The sequence below is a fragment of the Coffea eugenioides genome, chromosome 2 (assembly GCF_003713205.1).
Source record: "Coffea eugenioides isolate CCC68of chromosome 2, Ceug_1.0, whole genome shotgun sequence".
In the NCBI taxonomy this organism is placed as follows: domain Eukaryota; kingdom Viridiplantae; phylum Streptophyta; class Magnoliopsida; order Gentianales; family Rubiaceae; genus Coffea; species Coffea eugenioides.
In genome coordinates this window covers 3,112,765-3,133,340 of record NC_040036.1, presented here as the reverse complement: position 1 = coordinate 3,133,340, position 20,576 = coordinate 3,112,765, and the positions used below count along the sequence as shown (strand labels likewise).

General features: G+C 39.0%; 4 protein-coding genes across 4 annotated transcripts; 2 read left to right on the top strand and 2 right to left on the bottom strand.

Annotated features, from left to right (window-relative positions):
- The first annotated feature begins 5,679 nt into the window (after positions 1-5,679).
- Positions 5,680-8,283, top strand: LOC113762229. Its single transcript, XM_027305586.1, has 4 exons — positions 5,680-5,807; positions 6,796-7,043; positions 7,495-7,702; positions 7,987-8,283. Exons 1-4 carry the CDS (start codon positions 5,682-5,684, stop codon positions 8,107-8,109), a joined length of 705 nt encoding a protein of 234 aa, XP_027161387.1. The 5' UTR covers positions 5,680-5,681; the 3' UTR covers positions 8,110-8,283.
- A 1,241-nt stretch (positions 8,284-9,524) lies between these two features.
- Positions 9,525-10,891, bottom strand: LOC113762228 (peroxidase 66). Its single transcript, XM_027305585.1, has 3 exons — positions 10,631-10,891; positions 10,305-10,493; positions 9,525-10,209 (listed from the first exon to the last, which is right to left on the bottom strand). The coding sequence occupies exons 1-3, from the start codon at positions 10,832-10,834 to the stop codon at positions 9,646-9,648; spliced, it is 957 nt and encodes a 318-aa protein (XP_027161386.1). The 5' UTR covers positions 10,835-10,891; the 3' UTR covers positions 9,525-9,645.
- Positions 10,892-12,434: 1,543 nt separating this feature from the next.
- Positions 12,435-15,750, bottom strand: LOC113763079 (protein HOTHEAD-like). The gene is made up of 5 exons (XM_027306779.1): positions 15,669-15,750; positions 14,838-15,479; positions 13,710-14,104; positions 12,794-13,356; positions 12,435-12,677 (listed from the first exon to the last, which is right to left on the bottom strand). The coding sequence occupies exons 1-5, from the start codon at positions 15,748-15,750 to the stop codon at positions 12,614-12,616; spliced, it is 1,746 nt and encodes a 581-aa protein (XP_027162580.1). The 3' UTR covers positions 12,435-12,613.
- A 1,839-nt stretch (positions 15,751-17,589) lies between these two features.
- LOC113764133 (probable serine/threonine-protein kinase WNK11) lies at positions 17,590-19,727 on the top strand. The gene is made up of 2 exons (XM_027308197.1): positions 17,590-18,037; positions 18,146-19,727. The coding sequence occupies exon 2, from the start codon at positions 18,177-18,179 to the stop codon at positions 19,599-19,601; it is 1,425 nt and encodes a 474-aa protein (XP_027163998.1). The 5' UTR covers positions 17,590-18,037; positions 18,146-18,176; the 3' UTR covers positions 19,602-19,727.
- The last annotated feature ends 849 nt before the right edge of the window (positions 19,728-20,576 follow it).

Here is a 20,576-nt window from a genome sequence, read left to right as displayed (position 1 = left end):
GTGATCATAGAAAAGCACCTCGAATAAATTGGAAATATGCTACAAAAACCTTTTTTGTAGGAGACTTGCTGTCTTGTAACAGTTAAAGTTAGGTACGCATGTTTTGCCCTTGAAAATTACAGCGGTAATTAATTAGCAGCATAAAATGTATAATACCACCTAAAAAGAAAATACTAACAAAAGAAATAACTCGAGCAGTGCAAACCGGCATGATAATATTAATTTGTAACCAAGTACTTGTACAGTTGTGCCCATGAACGGAGATTTTTTTTTTTTTTTTGTCCTTTTGTAACAAAAAGTTAAATTGGTCTTAAGTAAAGCTCTAGAACTATCAATCGTTTACATAGATCAATCAACACCACTCCTATAGTGACAGTAGAATTCGCAAATATGGCTCTCATGTTGATATTGATAGTAGAACTCGAATACACGATCTCCTGTGAAAAAACTGTCTATGCTAACTAAATGAACTAACATCCATTGGCCAATAAATGTTGATCCACGAACTAAGATATAGTTCTAGCAATAAATGCTACTTTAGATTGTAAATATTTCGAGTTTTTGTAGAAAAATTTAGGGAAAATGATCGGTTTCATCCTTCACATTTTACAAAAATATTATTTTCATCCTTCACTTTTGAAATGAAGTAATTTCGTCCTTGACATTTAAAAACTAAAATTATTACATCCCTGAACCCAAATTTCAATCTGAATCAAACCACCAATCAACCTGATTACAAATTTTGGGGGTGAAATTAGTAGATCACTTGGTTAACTTAATTTGATATTCATGTAAATTTTAATGAACCTAAAAAGAAAAAAGAAAAAATTATAATATAAAAAAGAAAGATTAATCTTTTCTACATTATTATTGTATACACTGACGGTTTTATGTACCGTCATATCATTTTAATTTAAATTTAAACACCAAATTTTATATTTATGATACACATCTAAATTCGCAAGCGGATATACTAATGATGCATGAAAAGATTTATGAAAAAAAAACTCTACTATTCCAAGACAAAGAATGGCCTTTTATGTTATAATTTTTATTTTTTTGGTTTAATAAATGTCATGTGAATACGATGAAGTTGACCGAATGATCTATCAATTCTATTTTTGAAATTTATTATTGGGTTATTGGATGGTTTGATGGTTTGATTCAGATTGAAAATTAGGTTCAGGGATGTAATAGCTTTAATTTTTAAATGTCAGGGACGAATTTGCTTCATTTTAAAAGTGAGGGACGAAAAGAATATTTTTGTGAAATGTGAGGAATGAAACAAGTCATTTTCCCAAAAATTTATTATAGCAATGTAAAATATGTGAGGTTAAAAAAAAGGTGATAGAAAATTTTTATTTTTTACAGAAACTCACCAATCCAAATTCAATAATGTTCCGAGCATTTTATCTTTTTCCTTTTGTATGACTGTTGATTCAATTGACACGAAAACGGGGTGCAATGAATGATAGCAACACCTTATCGTTTCAGTAAAAAAAAGGAAAAAAAAAAAAAAGAGAATGACAGCAACACATTGACTGATGAGCGATCGCGATTGTATTGAGCATTTTTGTTCAGTTAACGCAAAGTCCAGATGCCAGAAGACGCCTCCGCCTAGAGATAAAAAAAACCACACGAAACTATTAGAAGCCATCATGTGGTAAGATCATGATCATAGTATGAAAATTTGAACTCTGTATCCAGGTTTAAGCAATTAATTAATGATGTTATCGAGAGGTAATATTTGGATAGAGTGGTATTATTTGAAATAATTACTGTAGTACTTTTTATGATGTGATGTTTGTAAAATAAAAAAGTGGTTGAGAATATAAAAAGGTAGATTGAAAAATGTGTTTATGATGCAAGCGAAATATTATTTGAAATAATTTGCTATCCAAACACTTCCAATGTTATATCTTTGGACACAAGAATGGAATTATAGTGCATGGAGAAAAAGAGGGAAACCAATTAATTCAAACCCCTTAGTCTTGCAATTTTACAATTAGCATATGTGCCAAATCCACTTGTTTGTTAGAGGTTAATCGAATCCGAATGCGGAGTAAAAAAATATTGATAAATCAAGAACACAATCATGTAATTACATAAATTTAGGACCTATCTGATGTCTATATTTTTATAGGGTAACAATTTAAGACTTAGAAATGTAGGGTTTGTTCGAATTGTTTATTATTTGAACAATTTTATTTTATTACATCGTAAACATATTTTTCGATCATCTCTTTATCTTACATACATCACATGAAAAAGTGCTATATAGTAATATTTTTTTTTTCAAAAAATTATTGCAAATGATCTCCCATCCCAACACACGCGTTTAATCTAATTGTGTGCGTTTGGGCCGTTTGGACCGATCTTTGATGACTCTCCGAGTGTTTAATCTAATTGTGTATGTGAGTTCTTGGCTCTCGTAAGAAAAAAAAAGATCTCCCATCCCAACACACGCGTGGTATTGCAATTTAGGAACGCCGTTCAGGGTGGGGGCTGCCCATAAATTGGACTATTATTATCATATGACCAGGGCGGGACCACTTGGCGGCTGCTATGCTTCTGTGCGCTTTCAATTTTGACGAAGATAAAAAGGAAAAAGGAAGGACGATTGGGCTGGGGGGCAGGATGTCGACTTCTGCTTTCATATGACCGGCACCTTACTGGAAAATACAGCGTGCCTACTTTCCATAAACAATCAAATGTTGTATGGACTGTTTTTCCCTTCCAACAGGAACAGATACAGGGATGGAGATGGGGATTGGTCTGTTAATCGTGCAGTTTAGTTGTTTACGAGGCCCAATTACAAAGGATTCTGTTGCTGGATACCCTCCAAAGGTATTCTGGGACGCTATCTTCATCAGTCTTACTGTATATTTGTGTTTGCATGTTGAAGGTCAAAGGGGCAGATGAATAATTTAATGATTGAGAAACTGATGATTGTCATGCATACCCATGTAGTATTTGTCTGTCCTCATCCCATCTCTTTATTACCAATATATATATATATATATGTATGTATGTGTATATTATTATATAGTACTAAGTACGTATAATACATTGCATGTCCTTGCAAAAGATTGACTAAGACTCTTACAAACAAATGAAATGAAATTGTGGGATCGACCGCTTGTAACATTAAATAATAAACCTTAACTAACAGATACTATGAAACTGATGATCAAGTTCGAAAGTTTCAAATAGGACGTCAAAGCATTGCAAAACGGTGTTATGGTACGAGGACTCACTACTCTTTCCTTTTGAACTTAGATGAAAACCCAAACCCAAATTGTAGTCAACCTATTGCATTTGGAATTCATCCTCAACAACACAGCAGCAATACCATGCCCGTCTCAACAGTTTCACGCCCACTAATTACAATTACCATCATCGCTATCAGGCAACTCCAAAATTTTCATCAACTGTTCTAGGCAGACTAGTAGCGAGACCCAAGAATCTTAGGTTTAGCCTCAGTCGCAGCTACAATGCCCTTCAATTATTCGTCGAATAATTCAGGGTGCATAATCTGTTAAAAGGAACATAGGATGTGTTTGGTTCATGTTCTAGAATCAGAATCGAATTTGGAATTACAAGTCCCACTATGACTACAAGTTTTGTTCATTGAACCTTACGTATTTGATTCGGGAGTGGATCATGTTTCATTCTATTAAAGATTTAATATATTTTAAAACCCAAGTTATAAGTGATTTACTAAATTATAGGAATGGGTATCATTAACTGTGATACTCAATTCGCCCGACACTTCCTTAATCTTTTTAAAGAACGTGAAACTATTTGAAATTTGAGTTAGTAACTTGAAGAGTAAGAGTTGGTCTAAGAGTAGCATTGTAGTAAAATCGATCTTTCCTTAACTTGAACTCGAACCATGAATCTGACAGTAAGAAAGAACTCTTTCTCCTATCCTTTAAGCTAAGTTAAGCTAAACTTAGGGCCTGTTCCAAACCTCAAGTTTTTAGCAAGTTTGTATAATACTAATTTTTTAACAACTTTTGCTACAGGAACCCCCAAAAAACTTATCAAAGTTTTTAACATACATACTTCAAAATAATACACAAAAAACTTTCCCTTCAACTTTTCTTCTTTTTCCTCCGTCACCGGCCCCCCTCCACCACGTTCTGGCGCCAGTCACTATTCCGGTTGTTATTGCCGGCCTTCCTCTTTTTTTTTCTCTCCCTCTCCCTCACCCCCTCTCCTCCTCTCCCCTCCCCGTTTGACCGATCTGTTGGTGTATGTCTCTTTTTTCCCTTTTTTTTTTTGTTTTCTCCCTCCCCCCTCCCCCACCACCTTCCTCCTCCCGCTAGCTGTGATCTGGTCGCGTAGAAGATGTCCTATGGGCGGGGGCTGCCGATTGACTGGGAGTTTACTTTCTTTTGGGCATTCTTCTAAGAGAAATCGCGAGTAACTTTTATTGATAGGGTTCCCACCCAAGCATCGAACAAGGCAGCTTCAAAGGCTCTTTACGAGTCCTCTCCACCAGCCACCAGGCGCTAAGACTTCTATGGAAGGTGAGCGGCGAAGGCTAACACAAGAAAGTAGAAGTGACAGCTCACTCACCAATCCAAATCTCTTCGGGCAGTCCAATATTGTAGATCAAGAGAGAAAGCCCATCCACAGCTTATTCGGATTGGACTTGGGCCTCCTCTTTTTGCAAAAAGCTGCTCCACGGTGGCAGGGGAGGGGAGGAGAGGGGGAGAGACAAAGCTAAAAAAAAAATCCATGGCTGCAACAACTCTGGCGTCGAATGGTGAGAGGGAGGGGTGAGGAGAGGGGGAGGGAGAAGGAGGGGAAGAGGGCAGAGGTGCCGGGGGAGGAGGAAGGGAGAGATGCCAGGGAAGAGAAAAAGAGAGGCAGAAGGGGAGAGGGAGGAAGGGGCAGAGGTGCCGGGGGAGAGGGAAGGGAGAGGTGCCGAGAGAGAGAAAAATAGGGGCAGAGCGGCAACTGATGTAGCGGGAGGAAGGAAGAGAGGTGCCGGGGGAGGGGGAAGGGAGAAGAAGAAGAAAGAAAGAAAAAAGTTTTTCAACCTAAAAAAGTTTTTCAACCTAAAGATTTTTTTACAACTTCTACAGTAATCTACAGTAAAGTTTTAGACAAACACCCAAAAAACTCACCTTCCAAACGGGGCCTTAATGCCATTTGCAAAAATTATTCTCTTTTTTCCCTTTCATATGCTAAGTAAAGAGGAAAGAAAAGGAATCAAATCATGTGCTACTGCACCCCTCCAATGTAGATGGACATTTGTTTCTAGCTTTTTGCATTATCCTGTTCGGTCTAACTTTCTTTGTTTTTGCATTACATTGTTGAATTTTCCTTTTTCCTATAACTCTAGACTAGTGTAGATGATGCTTTTTCTTATATATAGTAGTACCAAGAAAAGAGGAAAAAACTCAAAAAGAGCTAGAGTGCAAAATGTTTTGGTCAGGTATTTTGTGTTCAAACGAGAACTTGGGCTTAATATCTTCCATAAGATGGTCCATTCCAAAACGTAACATGGGTTAGAAAATGGGTGAAGATAGGGTGCGGGTTTCCGATAAACTGAGAAAAGGACTTAAAAGGCAGGCATGTGTATATATCTTCATGGACTCCTCTGAGCCCAACAAGTGGAACCCGTTGAATGCTTAATAAAATCAAACAGAACCAAAAGAATGAAAGTGATGAAGAGAAAGATGGGAGAACGAAAGAAAAAGGACAGCAAGAAATCAAGAACATCCGAGTGGCCATTGATTAAACCCAAGTCTAATCTCGAAATCACTCGCCTGAAAGACAACGACCTTTTTACTGTATGCTTTCGATTTCGATAATCCCTTTTCACCTGTCATCACTCGCCTTTCTTTTCTGATTCTGTTTTTTTGGGTTTGTTTCTGTTGTGGTAAATTTATGCCAATCTGAACAAGGTTCTGCGCATAACAATTGGATTATTTTAATTGGTGTGGCTACCTGAACTTTCCCTAATCCTCTTATAAGATTACTTGGAAACCATAATTTGAATTCTGGCTAACGGATAATGGTTTCGATAGCTTCGCGTTTGGGATGGGTGCTCTTTGATGGGCTTTGATATTGTAAATCAAATTCATTACGGTTTTGGCTTCGAAATGTCCTCTTTTTTTTTTTTTTTGGTTTCTTTTACATGTTTAAGCATCTTACCAAAGTACATGCTCTCGGTTTGCAAATGGGTCCTTGTCATTCCACTAAATTGTTGAGCACTTTTTTATTGCCAATTTTACTTAATGGCTTTGAGGTCTTCTTATGTTGAGTGAGCTTTAGTAAGTAGTTTATTCTTGATATCACCTGCTGCAGCAGCTTATGATAGGGCTTCTGCTTTAACGTCTGTCATGCTTGGACTGCACTGCCGCATTTTCTAGCTTGTTAATCTCTAGCTGAATGTTGAATATAGGCTGTCTTTTTAAATGAGCTCATTTTGCCATTATTTTGGCTAGCATGGATGCGAACCCTATAATTGGTTCAAAAAATAGACTAAGACACTTGTGCATTATGCGATTTTGGCTACAAGTGACCATCTTTGCGTGTTCATCAACCGGTAGGTTGATATCTTGGCTACAAGTGGCCATCTATTTATCCTTCAGTTTATGGAGAAATTATGTCCGCCTGTTCTAATTTCCTTCTTATGATTCTTTAGTTGTTAAGTATGATAATTTGGTGCCTACCAAAAAAAAAGTATGATAATCTGGTTATGTGGATGACTAAGACAATTTTAGGTTTGGCTTCAGCTCTTACCAATTCTTTGCTTTCTTTGTTTAAGGTACTCAGGTGAATGGTTTCTTCTCTTCTGGTGAGTCAAAAGCATTTATTAAAGTTGCAGAGTCTATTGGATTTGTTCACCAAGGAAGTCTTGGTCCAACAAGAGGTGAAGCTTATCGAGACAATGATCGTATATCTGTACAAGATCCAGTTCTTGCAGATGCAATATGGAGTTCTGGACTGAACAAGTTACTTTCTGATTTGAAGATTCGTGGGAAAACTGCAATTGGTTTAAACCCAAATCTTAGATTTTACAGGTCCTAAATGTGTGTTCGTCTTTCTTGGTGCTGGACTAACCTAGAATCTTAAATTAACTAAAGTAATTCGAGGGAAGGTTACTGTGGTTGGTAATCATTGCACCTGATTACCAAGCCTCAGCAAAACCACCCACGCCCAATTAAAAAAAAAAAAAACTCAAACCAAAAAAGTCGCCTACTATTGTTCTTTGGTTATGGTGAGGGCCTATGAACTGTATATAAATGAGGTAACTTGAACTTTAGCTGCTGTGGGAGTCAGTTGGGGGTGGGATGGGTGTGGAGAGGGATGGGAGGATACCCCCAAAAAAAAAACAAAAAAAGAGCTGCTGTGGGAGTCAAGTCAAGTTTATGACCTAGAATGCAGTACTGTATTAGTTACTTTTGGCAATTCAACATGTTTCTGTGAAATAAAGTTTGGCACTTCATAGCACTATAATCTTATGTTTCTCAGGTATAAAGCTGGTCAGCGATTTGGACGACATATTGATGAAAGCATTGATCTTGGGGATGGGAAGCGCACCCACTATACCTTGCTAATTTATCTCAGTGGTGGTTCCCGATCCAAAACCAGAAATGATAACACGCAAGATTCTGCATCTGAGACTATAGTTGGAGGAGAGACTGTTTTTTATGGTCCTAGAAATGCCTTAGTGGCTGAGGTAGATGTCTTTCTGCTTCTATTATGTTATGTGCTCTTGATTCTGCCCTCTTTCCCATATCTCAACCCCCTTCATCAAATGGGACAGTTTATACAAAAAATAAGAAGTCCCAAAAGCTACTTAGGTAAAAAGAAATAGGGAAGTCAATTGAATTAGAAGACTTCAATTTACATTCAACTGCATAACAGAGCAATAAAGAGGTGTGTTGTGTAAGATTTCTTCCTTGTACATTTGGCTTGGTGGAGCTTGTCGCATCAAGTGTTCTAATATCGTGAAATCCTCAGGTACCACCAACTGAAGGAATGGCTCTCCTGCACGTTCATGGGGATAGGTGTATGCTGCATGAAGCTCGGAATGTTCATACGGGAGTCAAATATGTGTTACGATCAGATGTAGTATTTGCTTGACTATTGTTTGTCAGCATCCAGTATACTGGGAAAGGTTCTGTGGTTTGACTTTATGTGCTTATCATTATAAGCCTCTTCTCAATTATAATCAACAATGCTTTCCTTTTTTGTATCTTCAAAGATGGATATCATGTACTCTAAATCAGTTGAATGAATTGTTTATAATTGAAAACATATAGACATTAGAGTGTTATGTTAACTGAATTCTTGATAAAATACTGGTAACTTTTTTCCCCCTCTGGATTCATACGATGTTTCTACAGTGTGGGAATGCTTAGAGATTTTGGGTGCTTGAGATTCAATTGTAATTTGATCTAAAAATTCTCCTTTTAGTTTTACTTTTATGGGTAGGCGGAAGTCATTATTGAGCTTGGGAAGAAGATTGGCAACGTACATTTCATGTCTGACCTTTTTAAAACTAAGTACTTTACCCATTTCTTTGTTTTCTTAATGATCGTAAATCAGTTTTCCTATCACTTCCCGGTTGAAGCTTCAGATAAACTCTGAGAATTGTGAATTTCAGCAATTAGTGCTGCAGTATGGTATGGCAGCAGAGTAGCTTTAGATCCCAAGGCTTTATGCAGTTAATTGGTAACTGTGTAATCTTTGCGATTTGATTTGTATGGACTTGGTGAGTGAATGATAAATTTTGGTTCCTTAATTGATCATCAAAGTTCAGTTGCCACATAACATAAGGCAGACGATGCACTTCAGTCTGCATCAGCTTCCTTTCCTTTGGTCAAGGAGTAGACACAACCCGATAGAATTTGCTCAATTGCTTCTCTTATATTGCTCAGGTGAGTCAAACGAAAGAGGTCATATTTCTGCCTTAACGATCTCTTGTTTTGATCTGAATCCGTTGTCTCTGTTCTTACTTAACCAGTCATACAAAAACTTTCCGTTCAGAATCTTGACGTCTTTCAGGTACTTTGACATAGCTTGGGCACCAGTAAAATTTCGTACCTTTAGTTGACTGCTACTGTAACAAATCGTTGTTCGATATAGGATTTCTCAAAGAAAGATGTGGAGACGGCACAAACTATATTGTTTTTCTTGGGCACCAAGAAAATTTCCGTTGCTCGATATAGTTTTTTTCAAAGAAAGATGTGGAGAAGGCACAAACTATATAGATTTTGTTGGTCGTTTTTGGTATGCACCATGGTTGAATTTGTTCCTCCTTTTCATTTCTTGGTCGTTCTAAATGCTCTTGTTGAATAATTTCTCTTAATTTGTGTATCCATCTTCAATTTCTATATTATCATCGAAATATTGACTTGTATCAAAGTTGAATAAGAGTCCATTCTAACAAAAGAAACCATGAAATTGGTGCACTCAATTAACAAAAGGGAATGGTGCTGAAAACACGTACTGGAAAATGAACTGATTTCACTCCCTCGCCACCCCCCCCACCCCCCACCTCCAAAATCCAGCACGTACAGGAATTCATCGGTCGGCAGAAAACTTTTTATTGTCTCTCAAACATTGAAAGTGTCTCACGCTCGAAACAAACACGCAGACAACAAAGACACAGCAGAGTCAGTTCACAACTCTGCATTTTGTTCTCACTTCTCCATGTTCATTAACACCAACATTACCCAGTCTCACCATTGAAGATGCAAATTCCGAAAAGAACAGTGCTTGATCTCTGGCGAATGATTCAACAATCCATTTAGTCCTGTGATCACCGTACAAGGCCTGGTCTGATGCAAACACGCCTTTTCCTGCAATAACTCGCTTGTAGTATTCATTATCAAAAGTAGATGCGGTTGAGTCCAGGAACTGTCCTGCATTGCTGTCTGTATGGTGTTTTGAGCATTTCTTCTTCAGGTTTTCTGCGAAGTCTGTGTTCAAGGTAGGATCAACCTCGTGCAACGAACTAAAATTTCGAAGCCTGGCTTCAAAGGAAGAGCAATGTGAAAATCCTAGGGTGTGTCCACCGGAAAGAGCAACCAAATCTTTAACGCCTAAACCCCTCTTTGCAAAACTCTGAATAAGTTGCGTTGAATTGGAGGATGGTGCTGGCAAGTTAATTGTTTCATTAGCTATGGAGGCTCTTCCGTCTTTTCTTCCTTTGAGTACATTCCAGTGTGGACCTCCAGACTGAAAAAAAGAAAAAAAAAAAAAAGGGATAGCAATGAAGTTACTTAGAATACAATTATTGATTCATGGAAAGTGGGCCGCAAATAAGAAATTACCATTGCTACCACATCTCTTGCCGCGACAGCAATTATATCAGCACAAGAAACTGTATGCGGACAAGCAGATTCAAGTTTAGTTTTGGCATCATCAATCACATAGAATGATCGAACTGAGATGTTTGGAGGGCCGTCTTTTTCTGCTTTGTTTCCCGGAGTTGAGTCGAGCAAAATTGACGCATCACACCCCTGTCATTTTAAGACAAAAATCTTTGAGAGTTCCAAATGTATATTCTGCATGTTTTGTTTGATGTACCATGCACACATTAGCAAGTTCTTTTGTGTGTGTGTTTCGACTTTCGAAGAGATGGAGAGAGGGAGGATACCCTTATGAAACAATCATGGAAGAACATTCTGAGGATGCGAGCAGGGACTTTACGATCATATAATGAAGCATTACGAAGAGTTTGAAAGATGATACTTTCAGCCTGAGGACATGTTTTGTCATAGTAGTGGGCATCAAGAACTGCCTTTGTCAACGGAATTGCGATTAAAAGAACGACGACAATATGCTGAACCAGAGGAGCCATATATATCTATATATGTATGTGTTGATCAAGAGCCGGATTAGATATGAGATGGGAGATGATCAGTAGTCGACAATGTGAAGATGAAATGGCATAGAAGCATGCATGCAGGTATATAAACTGTTCTGATGGCGGGCCGAAAGAATCAACAGATGCTGGTAGAGTAGGGTAGGCTGGTCGCATGTTTTCCATTTGCTGCATTATGCAAATGCCTACAGAATACTTCGAAGCTACTCCAGATGTATGACAAAGTACAAACAAACAATTGCAAAAAAAAAAAAATAAGGAAGCTGCTTTAGGACAAAGCATTCACAGATAGGTACCTTAACTCTTTTGACACTAGGATTTTTCATAGGATTTTTAGCGCACACAGATTATAAAATTAAAACTTAAATAAGAATTTTTTTTTTTTTTTTGCTGGAATCAAAGATTGAAGCATAATTCGTGGTTGATATATCTTCTAGAGTTTGTTGGGGCCGGCCGGCCGTTAGATTATTTCTATCAGTTGGGCATAAATTACAACGTACACGCTAAGGTGAACAGATCGCAAGAGCTGGAGGACACATTTCTTCTGTACTTTTTCTTTCAGTACTTCATCATCGTTTCTCAATATAGTACAAAGGTCTTCATATAGGTAATTAATTAACCCCATGTACTTCAGAGGATTTTGATAGTGTGACTTCATTTGTGTCATTTTATATATGTCTAAAAAAGCTGTGGTCTTTTCAGGATAGTCTTTGGACCTGGCGACATTAATTACCATGACCTTCAAATTCTTTCAGTGAAAACTTTCAATAATCTCTAATGTATTTTTAGCCTATTTTTGTGAATGAGAATACTGGCATAGGGCAGGCCACATTTACTAATTTTAACCTCTATTTTTCACTAAACTAACCAACCTTAATGTGTGCTGCATGCGGTGTGATGAGATATACATGCACTTTTAACTACTTAGTTCTTGTGCCAAGCTTATAAATGAGTAGCCAATTCGAACATCAGAACAGGAGCCTGAAAAAAAATAAAAAAAAAGAGAGATGTATGAGGTGAGACTTGAGAAGCTGGGAAATTATTAACTCTCAAAATATAGTTTCGAATTCAACAAAGGTATGTCAGACCAAAAATCTAATATGCAAATTTACAGTTGTCTTGAAAAGTCCTTTCTAATTAGATTCCTCCTCTAGCCTTGTCCATAAATTCTTAATTTGTTGGTGGAGACTTGAGATGTAGGAAAATGCAGTTGAAAGGAGATGCCCCTCCTTTTTCTGTTGCAATTACATTACATGTCGCATTGCGCTTTAAGTTTACTAAATGTACGAAATTGTCAACTCAATATATTTTCTTGTAAGTTTGCCATGATCGTTGATAATCTTTTTATGTAATTGACAAATAGATTCTAGGCTGTCTCATTTTCAGAATAGCTCAAGCACTGATGTGGAAGTGGACCAGAAACGGACCGCCATTAAAACCAAACAGGAAAAATACTCGGTAACGAAAAAAGAAAAGCTTGATCACCAGGGCTTCCTAACTTTTCTTTCCCCCTAAATCATCATGTTATTAAATGGCGATTCTTATCCTACGTATGCAAATCCCAGACACTGTGAGATTATAAATTTGATACATATTATGCGGATGAAAAAACAGCCTGTCATCAGATTAACAGAGCAGCAGCAAATCATTAAGTTCTCAATTCCGGACATATCCCCGCCACTAACATGATCAGTTATATTATATAGGAGTATAAAAGAAAACAAAAGCAGTAAATGGATAATCCGGTCTTGTCTGTCAATCTTCTACCGCTTCATTGCATTGGGAATCTCTCTCATTCAGAATCCTTTGTCCCATGTACCTGCATCACAAGAGAGATAGATACCCGTATTCGTTAGCAGAAGATTGGCTAGGCAAATGCTGGAATGATACTAATAAGAAGAAGAAACTAAACATGCTGGGCAAATTCTGGTTTACCTGCCCAGCATCATGACAGTGGCTTGTGGATTAGTTCCAGGGGATTCAGAAAATGTGGAACCATCAATAACGCGCAAGGCGTCGACTCCAACGACGCTATAGTTCCGATCCACAACCTTACCAACTTGGCATCCGCCGTGGTAGTGCCATATGGTCATGACGGTGTCTTCACAAAAATGTTCCATTGAGAAAGCAGCCGAGACCCGCCGTGGTCTCAAGTTAACTGGGAAGGTCAGCATCCAGTTTATTAGAGTTTGCACCGGCGTCAAGGGGTATCGGAAACGCGAGAAAGACCTCGAATCGATGACCCGTCTGATCAGCTCCATGCCTTGAACACATCGTTGCAGGTCCCTCCGATCATGGAAATAGTTAAATGTCACTCTAGGATTATCATTCGGGTCCCTATTTTGGAGCTCCAGATGACCGCTAGAGTAGGGCCCCGAGATCTTTTCCAGGATGATCCCCGACGGTTGACTGGCATCCATGAAGTCATCAATATGAGCTTCGTTGGCCCTTGAACTCGAAGTGCTTTGGTTTGCCGGTACTGGCGAAGGCCAGCTAGCCTGCTTGGGGATTAAATCATCATGCCACAAAACCTTTTTCAGGAAATAAAATCATGAAAATAGTAGTGCTCTACAAAAGAATGCTACATCCGTCCTAACCTACACTTATTTTAATACATTTTATATATATACTTAATTACTGTGATTTTTTGGTAACATTTTATATATTATATTGTTGTGATTCCCTAAGTCATTATAATTCCAAATTTGAATCAATTAATTATTTTTTTCCGCCAATTAATGTCCTCCATCTTCCATCTCCCCCCCCCCCCCCCGGGGGGGACGCATATGCATACAAATATAAATATGACGATGATCAGCATTAGGTTAAAAAAAAAGAAAAAGAAAAAAACCTCATTAGATAGCTTGTGGTACTGTTGATTGAGGCCGTGCACCCAATTAAAGGCAACGGGTCCACTAGCAGATTCGACGTAGCTACCGAACTGGGTGATGCCAACAATTTGAATGAGGGAAGTCTCCACGGGCCGACGTGAAGGAACCACGATGGCGTTCATTGGGTTGTCCGCCATTCCCTGACCCACCATGGGCTGGTCCAACAACACTTTGATGCCGTGCGTCCTTAGGTGTCCAGTTGGCCCAATGCCACTCAACATCAGCAATTGTGGGCTTCCTAGTGCTCCGGCTGATAAAATGATCTCGTTCGCCCAGCCTCTGTTCAGGAACGCCAGATGCCTGTTCCCACTAGGGTCCAAGAACAAGACTCCATGGGCTCTTGGTCTTGGAAGCTCTGAGCCAAACCATGATGAGGTCACCTCAATTACAACATTACAGTGTGACCTCATTCTTGATATTCTTACATATTCTTCAAAAATCTTTTGAATTACTCCATTTTTTAAAAAATTTTGATGTGCCAGGCCGGAGGACAAATAATCAATAACTGTAGCTTTTAGAAACCTTATTCTGAACCCAGTAGCAATCGATCTCAAGAAATATATATATATATATATATATATATATAATTGAAAAAAATTACAAAATAGAATTCAAAGCAGAAGACCAACAAATTCAAGCAATCAAACTGAAAGAGTAAAAAACCGCTACATTCCGAGATTGTATACGGTCTCTAAGTCTCAACCACTTTTGGTGTCTTGCAAGCTGGCCTCATTGAAAACTAGATTGCTAAGTGCTGATCTCTCTCTTTTTCTCTTTTTTTTTTTTTTGAAGGGGGCGGGGGTGTTTTAAATTTAATCAGCTAGAACTGAATTTCACTGCATCTTTCTTTCGCATGCAGGTTATGAATTACCACGTACTATTACTGCTACTGATGATGTAAGTGGAAAATTAAGAAGAGGGCTTGCTATTAGTAATTGTTTTACCTGCCACTTTGCTAATCTGAATAATAATTCAATGATTGATTAAAGATTACTACTTACGCAGGAAAGCATATATCGAAGGTAGTATAGTAATTAATTACATGAAGATTTGAGCAGTAGTAGTGATTGATTAATTAAATAACGTACTTTCTGTCTTGAACAAGATTTGCTCCACGATTGCATGCAAATAGAGGGTGATGTTTGGTGGATGAGCATACTCGAGCAAATCTGCAGCGGTGTGTCTGTAGCCACTTCCATCAAAGATGGTGCCCCCCACCTTAGTCCCCTTCACATGATCGTACGTAAATCCGTTGTACGGGAATTGCCCGGCTTCCAGCAAACCACTCCTCACCGCCGATTGCCATGCCCCCACTTCCGGCTCGAATACCACCTTATTTTCCACCCACTCGTACGACTCGTTCACTGCCCTCTGATCCCACCCCATCCTGCTGACGTACTCGGTGCTCGCCCTCGAGTAGAACCCCGCATTCAAGGCCGTCCCGCCCCCTAACACCCTGGCTCTGTGGTTGATCACTCCGTCGGTGGAAATGAATAGCTGGGAAGGGGATGATGGGGAGGTATTCGCTAGGGTGGCACCGAACCCTTTTATGTCCATTACGTTGGGGTCGTCGTATGGCAAGCCGCCCCTTTCCAGCAAAAGCACTCGACCTCCCTGGGACAGGGTGGCTGCCAAAGCGCATCCTGAAGTTCCTCCGCCGACGATTATGTAGTCGTAGAACACTAGAGGCGGAGCCGCTGTAGCATCTTTGGCGAATGTGTGGTAGGGAGCTGCAGGTTATATGCGTTCCAAAACTTTCTATTAGTACTTAGCAAATTTACGAGAATTGATCAAACAATTAATAGCCGGACGTATATGATGTTTTTGTTAATTTGGAGTATGGGAAGAATTATCTTAAATGAATGTGAATAACGCAACACGACAACATCAGTAATCTTAGAGAGTCGGCCGGAGAGAACCTGGCTCGGAGAAGGAAGAACAAATGAGGCATAGAATTCCAACAACAGTAGCGAGAATCGAACTCCACTTTCCTGTATTCATCCTTTATGCGTCCAAACTCTGAAAGTCCCTAATGAAGAAAACAAAATTTGCAAAACTCTGACAGCTGATTCTTGTTGCACCAACACCAATAACTCAACTAATCTTCTTTTCGAAGCCTGGCAATCCTGATGAGTATCTGCATTTCTTAATTGACAGGTACAAAGATGATCACTGTGGTTTTTTTTTTTTTTTGTGGGATAATCCGAAGGGAGGGAATTTTGATAGTTGAGCAATGCAAATTTCACCCCTTGTTTTATCTAAAGATTCTATCAGCCTTCTTCTTAAAGACCTCACTGGTTATTTTCTACGAGTTTTACACTCCCACCTCTTTCTCTTTGCTTACGTGACGGCTAGTAAATGCCTGATTCTCCCACTCCAAGCACTTCTTTTATACAATATTGTGGGCGGCATACATTTAACAATTTGCCTCTTGACCTGAGCAAACAATAATGAATTTAACTTTTACTATATTTTTTTTCTTTTAGGATTATCTTAAAGATCTTCTTTCTTTCTTTTGTTTGTCCAGGCAATTTTAAAGACCTTGTTGGGATCCCATTAGCCTAATTCTACACCCACCTTCCGTAAAATTAATTGAATTACACAATCACTTTGTGCTTTAAATTGCCATGCAGATTCTTATAAAGAAAAAATTGACTCAGCTAATTAAATGCATAAATTGACTCACAACAAGTACTTGTTTTGGAGCCATGTGGACTTTGGTTTTACTTTTGTTTCTTGAGGAAACAATAATGTATATTGCAATGTTCCCGGTCTCATTTGCGTTGAGGTTTTCTTTCTTTCTTTTTTTTTTTTTTTAACAGGACTCTCTAGAAATACTCCCTTTTTTTTCATTATACAGTGCATGAAGCAGAATATGAGTATAATCAAATCAATTACCAGGTGATACATTAATCTAATGCATACATGTACTGTCATACAAGAAAGAAGAGCAAGATTTTTTTAAAAAAATAAAAATAAAAAGTGGAGGAAGCAAAAAATGGTTGTTCGTATAAAAACCATTAATTTTTTTAAAAAAAAAATTAAAAAAAATGTAGACTTGGGTCTGCCTGCAAGTTTTTGATCTGCAGTATAAAGAAAACGAATAGAATAATACTACGAAATAAGAATGAAAAGAGAGAAAAAGAAAAAGGGAAAACAAATAGAGCAGAGGAAGTAAGATGAAATGGGTGTAATTTTTTTTTTTTTTTTTTTTTTGTCAACACAGGGGTGTCCGGGTCAAGACCCGAAGGCGGCCCGACTAATCCCCTGCGCCTGGAGTACAGCGCCACCCTAACCGCACCCAGGCGTTAGGTGAGGTTCGATCCCACGACCTTGCGAGTGGTTTTCCAGCCGCAGACCGGGTGATCTAACCCCGGGGGCATGGGTGTAATTGCTCAATCTAAAAGTAGCCCATATGAGTAGAGTGGAGAAATTATATCTTGGTCCAAACCAAACTAATTATGTGGCAAGTTTAGCACTTGGTCTTTGATCAATTTAATAGCGTTAATTCGACAAATAAGTGTCTTACAATCTGATTTGGGTATCTGACGTGAAATTAATGGATTCCATAATCTTATATGAAACACTTTTATTGGTCAAAAACGAAGTACTAAACTTGCAAAATAGTTGATCTATACCACAATCAAATTTCTTATCACCGCTTCCATTCACAAGGATCGAACTCTCACTGCCTCCATAAATAAATTTCCCGTTTCTTTGTTCCACTTCTCTCCTCCAACATTCTGGACTCTAGAAAAACCAGCCCAAAAAAACAAAAGAAACAGAATTGTCGATGATCCAAACCTGACAACTGCATGCGAGTGGCCACAGACAAAAGCAGCCTAGACGATGGGCTTCGATCCAAAGTAGATGGGTCAGTAAGTTTGCGAGATTAGGAAACCTAACACGCCCAGATCACCTATCGGAATCCCACTCAGATTTCCCATCTACCTCAAAATTTTCCAAAGAAATCCGATTCAATTCAATTTCAATCCAGTCGAATCCTTTCAGGTTTCAACCGAACCAACCCTCCAAGTTTATCAGATCCATTCACCCACCCCTTTGTTTGGGAAAGTTCATCTATATTAGTACCACTAGTTGAAAATTCATCAATAGATGTCGAGGGAAGCGATCACCAGAGCAAAAACAGGAGCAGCAGCCATGGAGGATTCTTTCTTCTGCGATTTCCGATTCCATTCCAAGATTGACGCTTTCGATATCGCTAGCGAAGCATTTACTGAGCACTAGTCAGCCGTCAACCCCCACCAGCTCTCCTCCTTGTTATCTGGTAAGTACCACTACCCAAATCATCCAAAACCCTAGTCATCCATCATCAACCCTAATTGCAGAAGTTCTTCTCTTGTTTCTTGAACTAATATCATCTTCCTCCTCCCAGCTTTTCTTTTTTTTTTTTTTAAACCACAAGAATGAGTCCGAGTATGTCCAAATCCGAAAAACAAGAGAACAAGGGTGGTGTTTTAGAGATTTCGCCGGACGGCCGTTTTATTAAGTACGATGAAGTTCTTGGTAGAGGAGCATTCAAGACGGTATTCAAGGGTTTTGATCAAGAAAACGGGACGGAGGTAGCTTGGTACCAAATTAACCTGGAAGCCGGCAGGGCAGCAGCCTCCTTGGATGATTTGCCCAAACTTGCCAGAAGTTTGTTGTCTGAGGCTGCTTTGATGAAATCACTCAAGCATAACAACATAATCAGATGCCAACACTCGTGGGTTGACGAAGATAACACGAATGTAAACATGATTACTGAGTTGTTTAGTTCGGGAACTTTAAGGGAGTTTAGGAACAATCACAAGTCCGTCAATATCAAGGCCATCAAGAACTGGGCTAAGCAGATTTTGGAGGGGCTGAACTATTTGCATACCCGTAATCCACCCATTGCTCATAGAGATTTGAAGTGCGATAATATCTTTGTCAATGCGAATCAGGGGGAGGTCAAGATTGGTGATCTAGGATTGGCCACGGTGTTGAAGAATTCAGGTGTCGCAACAAGTGTTGTTGGGACACCTGAATTCATGGCTCCTGAAGTGTATGACGAGAAGTATAATGAACTTGTCGACATATATGCCTTTGGGATGTGCATGCTGGAGTTGATCATTTGTGATTACCCTTACAGTGAATGCACAAATGTCGCTCAGATTTACAAGAAGGTCACGAAAGGGGTGAAGCCACTTGCCTTGGGAAATGTCAAGGATCCTCAGGTTAAAGGATTTATTGAAAAGTGTTTACTTCCTGCAGCTCAGAGACCCAGTGCTGCGCAGCTCTTGAAAGATCCATTCTTATCATCACCAGAGAGCTTAAAAGGGGATAAATGCGAATCGGGGGTTCGCCCGTCCGCTGTTCTGCCTGAATCCAACAATATTCCGCAGCCTGATTCCCAAGTCTCCACGAGTAATGATGGATCTAGTTATAATAAGGCTTCGACTTCAAGTAAGGCATCTGCAGCAGGCATGATCACGTCAGGTCCTATCTCTATATTAGAATCTTTGAGGTCCACACAACAGATACAGCTACGATTGAGAGGGAAGAGAATCGATCAGAAAACAGTTTTGTTTAACTTGCGAGTTGCAGACTTGCATTGTCCTGTGGCAAACTGTTTTGAGTTTCTCTTTGATCTTAAATCTGATGATGCGCTTAAGATCGCTTCAGAGATGGTTCAAGGGAAGGACTTAACGTATGGAGATGTGCCAGTCGCAGTTGAGTTGATGGACAGCATGCTTTTGGAGCTTGAACCAACCTGGAAACCTTGCAATGCATATTACAGTGCAAATAATGTTGCATCTGACTGCAGGGAATTGGGTTCAAATTGGCAACTTGGCGCTGTGGTTCATTAGGGATTCAATCAGTTGTAAATGAGAATTCAATCAATTGTAAATGGATAGACTCTCTCCAGGACAACAGTTTTTTGGTACACCTTTGTTATTGTATATTATCAATAAAAGTGGATTCTTTTTTCGTTACGTTCTATTATATCTGAAACTTTTTTGAGCAAATGCATGCACACACTTTTCATGTGTTGCTGTTTGATTTAATTTCACGCCTGGACAGCTTCTTCCTTGATGGCATTTAAGACAGTAGAATTTTTTTTTTCCCTCTGGAATCATTCCACGAGTTCCTACAGGTTTTTAGTAGGAGTCTGTGTTTAATACATCCTGTATCTGAGAAATTCTACTCTGTTCCATGTAGTTTTCCGAGAGAAATTTTCAGTTGGTGTCCTTCTTAGTTATATATCGGGTTTACACACAGTTTTACACTGTTCAAACTGCATAATGGATGATAACCATATCAATTCTGCTTTCTGTCAGCTCCTACCAATTGTTTTTGAGTGTTAGAAAATCCACTCAATGTGGCTCATTCTATTCAGCTGGTCCAGATCATTCTACTCAGCTCCTACAGTTAATTGCCTCCAATAAAATGCTCCATCAAGAAGTAGCTCCTACAGAGGGAATGCGAAGTAGTACATGCTAATCTGCTACTCTTCCCTACTGTATAAACAACACATTCTCGGGGATTCAAATCCCTCTACCTCCTCTCAACTTCTTTAAGTTCAAGTCCCACCCCTCCTCTGCTGGAAAAAGATTTAAAAAAAAAATTAAAAACAATTAAATAACACATTGTCCTACTTCCATTAAGTGTAAGCTGATCCCCACTCATGATGGTAGGACATGCTAGCGGATGATAGTCTAGCAAAATGCACGCGACGTAGGCTAGTCGAGGTCTGCTTCCTCAGCCTCCTAGAGTGAGGGAAGAATGCCAGATCACAACAATTGGACCACCACGAATAGCTGATCAAACTTGCTTATTGGCAA

Coding starts and splice junctions, on each gene's coding strand:
- LOC113763079 (XM_027306779.1), bottom strand. CDS start 15,750: ATGAATACAGGAAAGTGGAGTTCGATTCTCGCTACTGTTGTTGGAATT. Junction 13,357..13,709: donor ACCACAAGCTATCTAATGAG/GTTTTTTTCTTT, acceptor ATCCCCAAGCAG/GCTAGCTGGCCTTCGCCAGT. Junction 12,678..12,793: donor ACTGTCATGATGCTGGGCAG/GTAAACCAGAAT, acceptor CTTGTGATGCAG/GTACATGGGACAAAGGATTC.
- LOC113762229 (XM_027305586.1), top strand. CDS start 5,682: ATGAAGAGAAAGATGGGAGAACGAAAGAAAAAGGACAGCAAGAAATCA. Junction 5,808..6,795: donor AAGACAACGACCTTTTTACT/GTATGCTTTCGA, acceptor TAAGGTACTCAG/GTGAATGGTTTCTTCTCTTC. Junction 7,703..7,986: donor GAAATGCCTTAGTGGCTGAG/GTAGATGTCTTT, acceptor TGAAATCCTCAG/GTACCACCAACTGAAGGAAT.
- LOC113764133 (XM_027308197.1), top strand. CDS start 18,177: ATGAGTCCGAGTATGTCCAAATCCGAAAAACAAGAGAACAAGGGTGGT.
- LOC113762228 (XM_027305585.1), bottom strand. CDS start 10,834: ATGGCTCCTCTGGTTCAGCATATTGTCGTCGTTCTTTTAATCGCAATT. Junction 10,494..10,630: donor TCCATGATTGTTTCATAAGG/GTATCCTCCCTC, acceptor TTAAAATGACAG/GGGTGTGATGCGTCAATTTT. Junction 10,210..10,304: donor CAAGAGATGTGGTAGCAATG/GTAATTTCTTAT, acceptor TCTTTTTTTCAG/TCTGGAGGTCCACACTGGAA.